The 13452-nt window shown below is 44.8% G+C and overlaps 1 protein-coding gene across 1 annotated transcript in view; it reads left to right on the forward strand.

Annotated features, from left to right (window-relative positions):
* Window positions 1–1747: 1747 nt before the first annotated feature.
* Window positions 1748–13452, forward strand: part of GCK (glucokinase) — a 292542-nt gene continuing 280837 nt past the window's right edge. Inside the window, exon 1 of the mRNA XM_085636115.1 lies at window positions 1748–2140. Coding sequence (XP_085492241.1) covers window positions 1748–2140 — 393 coding nt within the window. The remainder of the gene's footprint in view (window positions 2141–13452) is intronic.

Raw genomic sequence — 13452 nt, forward strand, 5'->3', positions numbered from 1 at the left:
ATGTCCATGGTCATTCCGTCCATTTTGGATTCCAGCACGGTTCTGGAGTCACGAATTGCTTCCAGTATGTCGGCCTTGTCTCGGGCCGCTGCATCCTGCGGAGTTTCGTGGTCTGGGACTGTCCTGTGATGATCCGCCACCGCCGGGCCCGGAACCGTGTATTGCATTATTTTATTTGTTTGGTTGCCTCGAAGGGGCCTGTCCTTGCCCATATCCGGCGCGACCTCGGTATGCCGTTTCCTGGGGTCCCGTTAGGTCAGTTACTTCGTGTGGATTTCCACGGGATCCCCCCTCAGGCGCAGGTCACCGCCGTCAAACCAGAGCCCTGGTCTCCAGTGGTGACGCTATGTCCCCGGTCGCGCCCTGCTCCAGCTAGGATTGTTGTATGCCCCCACCGGGCCTCTCCACGTGGACCGCCACTCTGTGCAACTCCAGGGTCCGCCAATGCGCGAGGCAAGTGCGTCTTCGAGGAGCTTCTGTCCCAGACCGGCCAGGGAGGATAACCCAGGCCCTGTCTGTGCGCCTTGTGGTCCTTCAGGCATTAAGAGATCTCTTGCGCTATGGGGGTGGGTGTCTCCTCACCAGTCCTCAACGTGGGCCAGAGGAGTGGGCGTTTCCGGCCTTACCCCGGGAGGGGTGAGGAAGGGGGGCACCGCACCTTCAGTGCTGGGGCCTCCGTCACAGGCCAGCAGCTCTATGCCCAGACCCGTCTTGCAGGCCCAGGGCCCCTTTCGATTTGCTTCTGGATCTATCACCATCCCTGACAACTGATATACCAACAGATGTTTTTTGCACCACTGTACATCCCCTATCATTGTCATTTTTCCTATACTATATTCCCCATCTTTACCTATGTTCAACGATGTTATACAATGTACCCTGCAGTGTGCCATCACTACCTAATCTGTAATTGCTTATTTCTTTTTCAATAAAAACAGTTTGAACTTAAAAACAGTTGTTAGAATCAATAAAATACTTTAAAAATGTAATTGCTGGAGATGAGCCTGTTAAAGTGAATGGAGAAGAAGCCATTTTGGAAAGGTGATGAGTGTTTGCAAATTGTATAGGCCTGTTAAAGTCTATGGAGGCGTTACGCTATTTTTCGAGTCAAAAAGTCAATGAAATGAGGGTGAAGTACTCCAAATGAGTGTGAATTGCCAGGTATGCTGGAGTCTCTGAAGACAAAATAATGGTAAACAGTTTTTTGGGACTATAAGGGCCCTTGGAGTGGGAAGCAGAAGCCCTGGCCACCTTGCACGGGGCAAGGCGCCCCCTGCACTTCTTGTGAATGCCCTCCACACCCGTGCTTACCTTTACCCGACATGGCACCTGTTTTCTCGTTCGCTCGACCGCAACAGATTGGACATGGCTTTTTATGACGTCGTGGGCCGATGGGGTTGCCTCGACGACAGAGGAGACCCGGTGCAAATACAACGTAGAGTTAGGAGCGGTTGCCGAGCTCGCCAGGAGATTGCGGCTGTTATGGCCCTGCCCTTCCGCCTGAGGGCACTAATGGCGGGAAGGAGCCAGCGTCATTGCCGGAGGGGCCTTAGGAGACACCGAGGGGCGAGGGCTGACAGGACGGTGCAGTGATTGCAGGAGTAAGCTGGTGACACCCGTTTCAGTCTTACCGGGAAGGCCCACCTGAGCTTGAACGTTCAGCACCTTGGAGGCCAGCCTTGTCAGCAAGGCCTCGGGACCGAGGCTGTCGAGCAGCGGGCAGGAGACCAGTCAACTGACAGAGCTAATGCTTAACCGACCGAGTCAAGGGCCTCGCTGTAGAGACTTTTGGAGGGCAGAAGTGCAGAAGCTTCCAGAGGCCGGAGAGCAGCAGGCCGAGCTGGTGGGCAGTTCCTATCTTCCAGTAACTCCTAAGCGGGCGTGTGGAGCGGGCAAGAAAAGGAGCGCGCCTGTATCACCCGCCAGCAGCCTTTTCACTGAAAAGAGGTGGAGGCCAAGGGGGCAGGAGCTCCAGGCCAGCCGACTGCAGGTGCCCACACCCGGGAGCCGGGAAGGCAAGCCCAGCAGCTCGCCCCGGTGTCTTTGGTCGCCGGTTACATTTGACGGCTCTTTCCAAGGACCCCAGGCTGCCCTCATGCTGGATAACAGAAGCAGGATGGACGCCTCCAGGATGCAGAAGGTAAGTGCCACCCAAAGGCTCAGTTGGGAAATAAAGTGCAGAGTCTAAAGTTCGCTTAGGGCCTGCCGATTGCTATATATTTAAATGCAGCTGACTAATAAATCCTCGTGCCTTTTTCTTCCTCCACCATACACTTCCGGTCTGAGTTTATCTTACACCTGCAGGTTGTTCTCTTCATCCTGGCTGTCTCACTTTGTCAGTGTTTCCCTATCTTTTTCATTCCCCTTCTTTTTCCCTTTATCTTGCTTTGGGTCAAAGTCTGATGATGAAATAACTCCTCTTCCACAAACATGAATGCTGGTGCCCTTCACTTGCAACCACCGGAACAAATTAAGCACTTGGGTACCAATCCCGCAAACAGGTCTGCCAACGTAATTTACTGCTGTCCTGGACCAACCCCTGTTTTACCATCAGAGCGAATCAGGCACAGCTCTGCAAGTGTACCACTCACAAGGCTTGCTACTGCTGTGTTTTTTTGCCTACAACATAAAGGACTGCCAGTGCATGGAATACTGCCCGGTAGCTCTTCGAATTCATGGGGTGGGGGACATGCACAGCTCTGCTAATGCACCTAGTGTACTTAGTAGGACTCTTAAATAGGAAGAATTGCTGTATATGCACTTTTCCCATGTTGACAATAATAATTCTAGATTTGTTAAGCGCAACTTATCACCCCAAAGGGTATCCAGGGTCTTGGGGCCCTTGGGGAGATTAAGTAAGCTATTGCCCAGAGTCACATGATGCTGAGTTGATCTGCCGCCGGCACCAGGGATCGAACAGTGAGCCCCGTGCTTCCAAGTCAGCCGTTCCGGCTGCTGCGCCACATCTCTTCCACAGATGTGCCCATCATTGGTGTATATGGCAACTGTAGATGACGTAGGGTACAGATGGCGGGGTAGGGTGTTGATATAGGGTGAAGGGTCAGGTGGTCGGCGTTTCTTCTGTATTGAGGTGACCTCAATACGGAAGCAACACCGACCGCTGCAAGCGAGGACTGGGGCTTATCAAGGCACCATTGCAGCATTACAATACATAGTGTCTTGGAACGTCACCCTTGATCACAAAGGAATTGGGTATGTTAACATAATACCAGTGTTGTGAATAACAGCACTATTGGGATTAACAACACTCACCATAGAGGAATATTACCAACAAATACGCCCTGACGAAGTCCACAAAGGTTGGACGAAACGCGTTGGCTGGTTTTAGAAAACTCTTGTGAAGAATAAAGAATATGTTGGATTCCAATTGACTGGATGGACTATATCATTTTGGATACTACTTTACGGTGGTGCACTTCACAGTTGTGTATAGAGTAAGTAAGAATGCAGCTGCGGTGTAGCTGTAAGACGCAGATGGAGTGTAGATGTACGTTTCAGATTGTTGGTTGTGATGTAGGGAAAAGATGCAGTAAGTGTGGGGTTTCAAGTGATTAGTTAGGTGGAGGGTCTAGGAAGTTGCCTGACTAGTGAAGTAGATGAAGTAACTTGCTTCGGGGAAGGAGTGGACGAAAGTGAAGTACTCCTGCCTTCTCTTGCGTCCACTGGATGTAAGTGCCCTCTGCAAATGAATGGGAGGAAGCGACGTGTTGAGCTGTATCTGTGGGTGTAGGATGTACAGGACGAAGAGGCAATGTTTAGGTGGTCCAGCGTGCCATGCATACACCAACCAACATACATTATACACAGCAATAGCTGCACCGATCGTGGAGGCAGAAAATGTGTAGCGTACACCGAATTCAGAAATTGACATTATTCTGAGCATTTATCCTAAATCTTTTTCCCGATGTCCGCTTCCCTTTGAGAAATTGTATATCCCCAGCTTCTGCCTGGCCTGTGCTTTCATCCCCAGCGCGGGGTTCTTCCTCCAGATAGGCATGTAGGTGTGTTGTGTGTTGTGTGCATTTTTCTGGAGTCGGTATATTTTCTGCACTTTTACAGTAGATGTATTTCTTCTCCCTTGTTTAACTCTCTGTACCCTCCGTACTCTTTGGTCCCTGTGTGTTGACTCTGATGCAGTTACAGTACTTCAGTCACACCACTTGAGCACACTCTGGAACACCTATACAATCTATACTTTCCTGGGACTTAGAGGCAGGGCTTATGGGAGGCAGCACCCTGTTCAAGTCCTAGCTCATGTACCTGTCCCTGATGCTGGCATGTGTCATACAATCCTACAAAGCACACACTGGTGTGCACACCTTCCTGTTTGTCATGGTGTGGCAGCTGCTCGGTTTTTATTCCGCTGCTGTGTTCAGGAACACAGGGCTGAAGATGAAGCTTTGCCAATAAGGCAGGTGCACAGGAAGTGCCTGGTTTGGTAGCTGCCTCTACAATTCTGATAGAGCTGGACAGAGTCTGTCTATTATGCTTACCTCTAAATATGACGTCATATTTAACTCTGAAAGTCCAGTAGAGCACTAAAGGACGAGATCTTATTCTCACCCCTGGAAGGCCGGTAGGGGCAGTGTGGAGTTAGAGATGTGCCAGGCCACTGGCGTTGCAAGATTGGTAGGGCTGGGTTAAAGGCAGTCACGTTATGCTGGTGTGTCTGTAAGGTCGGCAAGGCAGAGTAAGTCACTGGACATGGGCATTTTGTGAAACGCGGGTGGTGCTGAGAACATCACGTGTTAGGGTCGCCGAGGTAAAGGAAGACAATCAGCCTAGTTTTGATGACGCGCGCCATACCCGAGTAGGAACACTCAGAAACTTACAACCCATTAACCCGACCTTCGACCTCCGCTATGTGGAGACAGCACTGGTCAGCTGTCCGGTTTCATAAAAGGAGCAAAGTCAACAAGGGCCAATAACCAAACCTGACCCTGTCGGTGCAGAGCACCGTGGCGTCACAAGAGCAACCATTCAAGCGGTCCAAGGACAGACGCACAGCCCTGGAAGACCAGGCCGTCTCAGACTAGAAGGGAGCCGTGAACTTCAGCACCATGGGGAGCGCCTCTGCTCTGAACCCTGAAGCATGCAAGCCCACAGAGGTCCCAACGACAAATGAGGCGATGGCGGCCCCCTTTGCGCACTCTCTCTCTCCCCCTCTCTCTCTTTCCTTCTCTCTCTTATCTTCCTCTCTCTTTTTGTTTCTTGCTTGACTCTATCTCCATCTTCTCTCTCTCTCATTTCTGTCTCCTCTCTTTTTCCCGTAACCCTTTTTTCTCCACTTTCTTTCTATTTCTATTTCTGTCTCTCTTTCTCTCGCTCACATTCCCTTTATCTCCTTCTCTCTCCCTCTCTCTCGTCTCTTTCTTACTATCGGAGTCCCAAGGAGAAATGTATCGATTAGAGTTACAGAGAGTGAAAGGAAGCAAAATGCACTGGTGTGCGGAAATAATTGGGGGGGGGGGGGGGGTTAAGAATACATACACCTACTTCAAAAGACTCTCTTTGTCTGGCACCACACTATCCCACCACGAGATTTGCATCTCACCTTTTGGCATTAATCCCTCTTAGTCTTGCCTTCTTTCCACCTGCTCCTTAGTCATGTCCCCTCTCGTGACCTCTCTCCTATTCCCTTTTCTGTCTCTCATGTTCTCCTTCCATCTCCCCTGCTCCTATCCCGATCCATCTCTTCCTTTCTTCTCCCTTGTATGTCTCCCGCTCTCCTTTCACTTGTCCCTTCCTTCACAGTATAATGTTTTTTTCTTCTGTTTCTTGTTTCTCTTCCATCTGTTGACTCCTCATACCATCTCCTACTGCCATCATCATCAGTGCTTTGAAGCCGCCTCGTGCTACACAAGAGCTGTACCCGCAGACAGAAAAACCCAAACAGGCAGAAAGCAGTCTGGTTGCTTGTGCTCCCTGTTAGAGAGGGGCATTTCGGGATGGACTGTGCCCCTGAGGAGCAGGGTCAGTACTGATCTGCATGAAGAGGGGCTCTGTCTAGAGTGGCACGGTGGGCGTAAAAGCGATGTTTTGGAAAGCTACCCAGAGCGATTTCCAGTGGGAATGAGTAGCGTCTCATGACATCGGACGGATGTAGTTCTTATTTTGCTTTCAAATGTTGGCCATAGTGTACCTCATGTTATTGAGAGGTGTGTCTTGATGCTCTCTCAGGTTCTGACAAAGAACACAGGAAATTGGTTAGGTCCAACTTTCATAGATTTCTTAGGGGAGCCTTGAAATGAACTGCAGTGCTTTTGGCCTGCGACTACAGAGTTTTTTCACTCAATATCTGACATAGATGACAGGGGCTGAGCATCTTATCAGCAGGTTAATCGAAAAGGCAAACTCATACTCTGTGCTGTAGCAGCCTTTTTAGTAGCCACGGCAGCTCAATGGCCTTCATGACCCAAATTGACAGCTTGAAGGCCTTTGTGATAACCAGTCGAGTTCTCTGAGAGTGAGACCTTTATGGTGGCGTGCAAATTCATCTTCAATGTGAAGAAACACCTTCATTTCTTTGGGCTGAATAGCCAATGCTCCGTTTTAACTCATTCAAGTTTTCTTCAGAGCTGAGGGCCAATTAATGGTGACACGATCTAAGCCTAGGATCCTCCTGAGAGCCATTTGATCATATCTGCTTTACTTATCGCCAACTTTCAGGCCTGCTTGACAATATAAATATAAGCTTTTCACAAAAGAGTGCAGCAAAGCAGTATGTGATGGGGCATCTCGAGAAGTAGTCAGCGGCATTGTGCTCCTCCCCAGGCTTGAGTACAATGCAAAAGTGGTACTGCTGCAAAGAGACCAAACCACACTTCCAGGAACAGTTCCGTGCGGGAAACAACCTTTACAACGCAGTCATTACATCGCACTACCTTTACAACGCAGTCATTACAATGCATCATCCTTAACATCGCATGCCATTACAAAGCAGCCATTACATTTCATGTCACTACAACGCATGTCATTGCAACACATTTCACTACAACGCATGCCATTACAACGCAATATAAGGTAAGTAATGGGGAATAGTAATTTTTACCCCTATGCTATCCAATGCTTTCCCTACTGTTGACTCACTGGAGTGAGAATAGTAATTTTTACCCCCACACTATCCAACACTTACCCTACTGTTGACACACTAGAGTGGGAATAGTAATTTTTACCCCTACACTATCCAACACTAACCCTACTGTTGCACTCACTAGAGTGGGAATAGTAATTTTTACCCCTACGCTATCCAACACTTACCCTACGGTTGACTCACTGGAGTGGGAATAGTAATTTTTACCCTTACACTATCCAACACTTACCCTTCTGTTGCACTCACTGGAGTGGGAATATTAATTTTTACCCCTACACTATCCAACACTTACCCTACTGTTGCCCTAAAAGTAATATGCGTTGTAATGGTATGCATTGTAATGGAATGCGTTGTAAATGTCGTTTCTAAAAATGCGTTGTGATGGCATGCAATGTAAAAAAAATTGTTGTAATGGATGTTGCGATGTAAAAACTGCGTTGTAAAGGCATGCGTTGTAAATGTTTGCGTTGTATCGTCATACATCCATTCCGTGCTCATGCCCTGCCCTCCCTCCGCTCCTGCGTGCTCAATCTGCACATTGCTCCTACACGGCATATTCACTACCGGCCTCTGCTGATATACCGAACTCCCAGGGGATACCACGAATAGACCCTCTATTGCAGTGGTAGCAGATGGGAAATTAAGTTGGACATCCACCGTTAATGGCTTCAATACAAAGAGCATTGAATGTAATACAAAGTTTGAAATAAGTTCACTGAAATATTATATGGTGCTCAACCATTAAAGCATCCTGCTACTCCAAGAAGTTACAACTATTGCCAAAAATAGCCATTCACAGTCCACAATATTGATAATGGGAGCACATAAGCAGTAATCAGATACAGTCGCTAAGGATAAATTTTGAGGTTTATTGATGATAATTTGATTCTAATTGATGACAAGAACAGCCTAACAACCAACAAGTGTTTCATGCTTAGGACTTTGTCAAGTCTATGCAGCACATTCAATGCGATGTATTTTACAAAGTACAGATACAGTATAATGTCTTGCGTGTAATGTATAAAGTATGGTTGTCAGTTGAGAAACGTCTGTGTGGGACAGGTTGTGTGTGGGCTGTATGCTGGTGGCAGTTGCCGTAAAGCTCAAAAGGAGTGGTTTGGTGAACTAGTAGAGCATGGTAAGACTTTGATAAGCCAAATAGAAAGAGGCTGCCTTTGTATTCGTGGCGTAGTGCGATTCTGTCGGTTGCTCATTTTGTACGTAAGTAGAATATTGGAACAACTGGGTTGCTATCTATTATCCTGATAAGAACTTCTATGGCTCACCAAAGCTAGAGGATATAAAACCTCACAACATGGCTGCAGTGGCTTGAAATGTTGTGCTTCAGCAAATTCAAGAAACACAAACAAAAGCTTACAAAAGGTACAAAAGACTTTGACGAGAGTAGATTGATAAACACAAAGGAAGCCACGGAAACAAACCATGTACCTTCTTAGAAGCAGTGCAGTAGCTCAGATGAGCTGTAAAAGCCACTGAAGGCATCAATTAAAGATTGTATTCATCCAAAATATAGTGTATTTACAGTAAGTAAAGCTAGATGTTAAGTTCCTCTAATAGTGACATAGAACTGGATGTTGGGGTTTCAGAAGGTGACAAAGACATAGATGTGGAAAACCACAGTAGTCCCAAAGAAACACTAAATCCTAACACAGACAGATTTGATGGGCCAGCTGAAAATTGTGATTATAATAATTTGTCGAGTAATAGTTTTATACTGAATAGTTGGTAGAGGTTCAGCGTGGAGCATGTTGGCCCACAGCATGTCTGGATTTTATTAAATATTCAATTATTTCAAACATCAATTCATCATTATCCAGGATTCAGTTATTTCAACCATCAACCATGATCTATGGGCACAGGCAATTAACCCTCTGAAGTGATAGAGCATTCAAATGCTGTCCTTAATACAAACTACTTTGTATTCAGTCTTAAAAACACTGATCTCAATCATAAAAGAACAAATCACTCATACTACTTGGCCAATTAATATCAGAATGCATTTAGGAGTTCTTCATTAGAGCAAGTCCTCTTATACTGTCTTGATTTCTAAAATTCCGTATTATGTGGACAAGTTGCCTTGGAGACTAAGGCAGAAAAATAAGGTGCAAACCTAGCAATTCCAAAGGTTAAACCAGCAAATTTAAATCTTACAATTACAGAAAAAAGTGTGAAGGATGAGTTCCTTAAACATATTGCCCATGATGTTAAATCAGAGTCTCCAAAACTTAATGCAAGACAACGGAAACAAGAAAGACGGAGACTGGATGAGTGTAATCATTTGATGATGTTTTGAAACTAGGCAAAGGAAATTTTGCTTTGGATACCCAAGAAGATAGTCAACTATGAGCTAATAATTTATCAGAAAATAAGGAAACTTGTGATAGAAAAGTTAAAAAAAGAAAAGGGTTAGAAAAATTGAGATGCTGCAACTTCAAAGAGGTAACACCACTCAGGTGAACATTTTCAAAGCTGGTGCCAACAAACCAGGTTTTTAGCAGTGCAACAGGACTGAGTAAGAAGTGTCTTGTATGGCCGCTTCCTCTGTTAAAATGAATAGCAATGAGGTGATCTGATGAGAGGACCTTCTGCGTGGCTTACAAAACTAAAGAGATTTATTGTAGCAACTTTAGTTTTAAAAAGGAATGCTCAACTCAAAAATGTTTGCACACACTTCTAAATGAAAAGATGTTAGATCTAAAAACATCAAAGGAACCTGATTTGTGACCAATGCTAACAAAATGCATGCAAGTAGATCTTTAAACCATGATGATAAAAACTAGTCTCTGACGCAGAAGAACACTTGAGGTATGTTGGAATATTTTATGGCCCTGAGCAATGATTCCAGCTGTAAGCAGGAGAAACAGCCTTTCTTCAGATCTTTTCTGTGAATTATTGTTTAAAGAGCAAACTCACTTAGCAATGACTAAGGCTCAAATACACAAGAAACTGGCCTCATTAATGAGGGAGACAATGTGCAGAAGAATATTGAAACCAGATCCTTTACCAGGAGCGGCAATGATATAAAAGTATCAATAGGCAACCTCTTTACAGCTAATCAGTTTCTTCTTCCCTCTAAAGTCTCACACCTTCTCAAAAGTCGAAACTATGGACACATAATAAGCTGGGTGAAAAAACAGTAGGCAGGAACCTCCAGGGAAGATATTTATTATTAATTTCTCTCTTGGAACATATTTGGGTTTAATCTCTGGACAAGAAAGAGCTGATCAACTTTCTTGACTCCTCTGTAATTTTTTTTACTTTTTAAACTGGGTTGTTAAACTCTCCACTACTTATTATTTTTTATTACGTTTTCTCTGATTGTCAATCTCATCCAGAAAGAGTAGACACAGTGAGCTCCTTGATATTTTTGTTAATTTTAGACTAATACGCTCCTTGTTCAAACTTATGCAGATTTTAAACTTGCCCTTTTATATCATTCATAAGCAATGCAGATTTCATCATATTAGTTAATGTTTACTTTGCTGCAGGAGCTTTAGAATTTAAGCAATTGCTCCTACTTGAGAAAGAGGTGGAAAATATGTGGATTCTGTACCACATCTCTTTAATCATCATAGAAGGTGACTTTAATGTGAAAATCATTGAATCGAAAATTTAACTCAATGGGTTACTCCTATCTCAAAATTATATGTCTGTCTGTGTGGCGGGGCCTGCTACAATGATAGCCTTGTGTCATGGTGTGCCGCTTGTACCATTCCCTCATCTCTGGTTATGCTTGACACCACACCCTGTCAAGGAACCGCTGTGTGCCTGCTCCTGCATGTGGGCTCAGTTCTGGCATCCTGGGATTTCCTTCTCCACCTGTCTCTGCCTCTCAGCCAAGAGGTATACTTTGCATTCTGAGGCAAGCTGGAACTTCCCTGAATCCTGGCGTATGTGTAACACCGCATGCCGGGAAGGAATTCATTTTTAGCCATGGAATCCTGTGATGTCGGAGGTCGAGAAAAGTAATTTAAGGTATCCAAGATTCGTTTCAAGGCAGCAATATTTAACTTATGCCTGATATTGCTGAAAATTAAGTGTAACACATATTGTGCATAATAATCATTAAACATTCCAAAATGGAGGTTTTCTACTTCCTGTTCTCTCCTAGGTCACATTCTGTTCTTGTTCTATATAAGGGAGAGCATCTATTTCAAGCCTAGTTCCATTGCAATTGCTCTTTGCCTGGTTGCTTGCTCGGTGGACTCATCTGGAATTCCCATATTCCTTATGATCTTGTTACCCCGCACCTTGTTTCTCGTCTTATTTGGCCTGGACAGCTGGAATGTTTTACTGGTCTCCAGTTTTTTCTCTCTTCTGCAGCAGATTGTTTTCAGTAGCAATTTCAGATGACCAGTTCAATCCTGGAGCCTGGTGTTGCTGCTGGAGATAAAAGTCTGTGTCTGTACTCAAAGAATGCCCTACATCTCTTACAAGAAGACTTCCTCCTGACTGTAGAAGGGAAAGATATTGGGTCAAATTTTGACTTCAGTCTGTTTCAATTTAATGAATGTACGTTTTGAAAATTACCAACTATCTAGACCAACTTTCACAAGGGGAATCGCCCTTCACCTGGTTGATTACATTTCTGTAGAACAATGTCAGTACTAACGTGGACAGAAATTGATCACTTACAGATGTTTGCAGTATTTAACTCATGGAATAACAAATGCGTCTCGAGCGACTAGAGCAAGTACATTTGATGCTGTTAAGGAAGCAAATTGATAGAGTAAACAAGGGATGTGGTACAGGCTAGGAGACCACTGCTGAGTCCTGGGCTGCTTCCCTGCATAGCCCAATTGTGTCTACTGACATATTAGAAACACTATAAATTACTATTTTACGCAGATAACCATAAGTAAAGCCAATAAACGCAACAGTTAAGAACACCTCTGGTATGCCGATAAGTGTAAGAGAAAAAAAAATAAAGATTCTGGAAAGAGTAAAAATCTGCACCAAAGGTCAACGCAAAGGAAGTACGGGTAAAATACATAGATAAACTTTAACATTACAAATTTAAGTTTAAGTTTAAGTTTAAAGGAGCTTGTAAAAGCGCCTGGTGACGCCTCCCGGCGTGTCCCCGCGCTGTGGAGAGAGTGAGTTATGTGGAAAAAGAGAACCTATCACGGATTAAAGAGGCAAGTTTTCAATTTCTTCCTAAAAGAGGTCTCATTCACCTCTAACCTGATGTCCATGGGCAGGAGGTTCCAGTGCTTCGCTGCCACTGTGCGGAAGGATCTGCCTCCCATTCTGGCCTTTTTAGGACGGGCAATTCTGAGCAGACCTGTACCTTTGGATCTAAGGGTTCTGTTGGGTTCATATGGCGAAGCCAGATCCGACATATAGGCAGGTGCCTTGTTATGGAGGATCTTGTGACACCATAGCAGAGCTTTAAAAATGATCCTCTTCTTGACAGGCAGCCAATGGAGAGTTGCCAGAGAGGGTCGTGAAGGGGCTCTGCGGGGCAGTCTTAATACTAGGCGTGCTGCCGAATTTTGTATGACCTGTAATTTCTTTATATTTTTCTCTGAAGTGCCTAAGAGTAAAACATTCCCGTAATGCATATTGAAGATGAATAAAGAGAGGGGATATATAGAGCCTGGGCTAGGTTACAGGCAGATATTAAACCAAAGGGCTAAATGCTGTTCTGTAAGGTAGTTCAGTGTGGATAAAACTATGTCGTGGAGCAGTGGTTGGACCACTTAAGTCCTTCCTATTTATAACAAGAAAGAGCTGCTGCTAACAAAGGTAATTTTGGGCTGGACAAATGGTGAACTCAAAAAATTGATGCTTGATAAATTGTAAAAATCATTAATGGCATCAGTAACACCTGGGCACCATGTCCAGCTGGAGTACCAAAAACGTGGTGTATGAAACGTAGTCAAGATCCACAGCTTAGGGAGAACATTTTACACAACTTAGTAAACACACATCGTTGAAGGTGAAAAGGCACCAACAATTTGCTTGGGCCTGTTATTAAACCTACATATAAAAGAGGCAGTCTGGAAGACCCTACTTCTTACAGGCTCATCCCTGTAAGAAGTAGGGTCTTCCAGACTCATTTACTGGATTATTTGTCCAAAATATTCGTCATAAACCTGTTGATCACTTTGAAGAATGGGCCACAGAGGATAATTAAATTCTTATTGAATGGGCAGGATTTCACCCTTGAATCAACATCATATTTTCAGTCTTAATGAAATTTCTAAGAAGGTCAATACAAGAAACATGTTGATTTCAGAGCAATATTCCACAGGGTGATTGAAATTTGCTATGGGATAAACTAGAGCGAATAGGCATCCCTCGTGGCTTCCTTT

This window comes from Triturus cristatus, chromosome 11 (genome assembly GCF_964204655.1).
Source record: "Triturus cristatus chromosome 11, aTriCri1.1, whole genome shotgun sequence".
Taxonomy (NCBI): domain Eukaryota; kingdom Metazoa; phylum Chordata; class Amphibia; order Caudata; family Salamandridae; genus Triturus; species Triturus cristatus.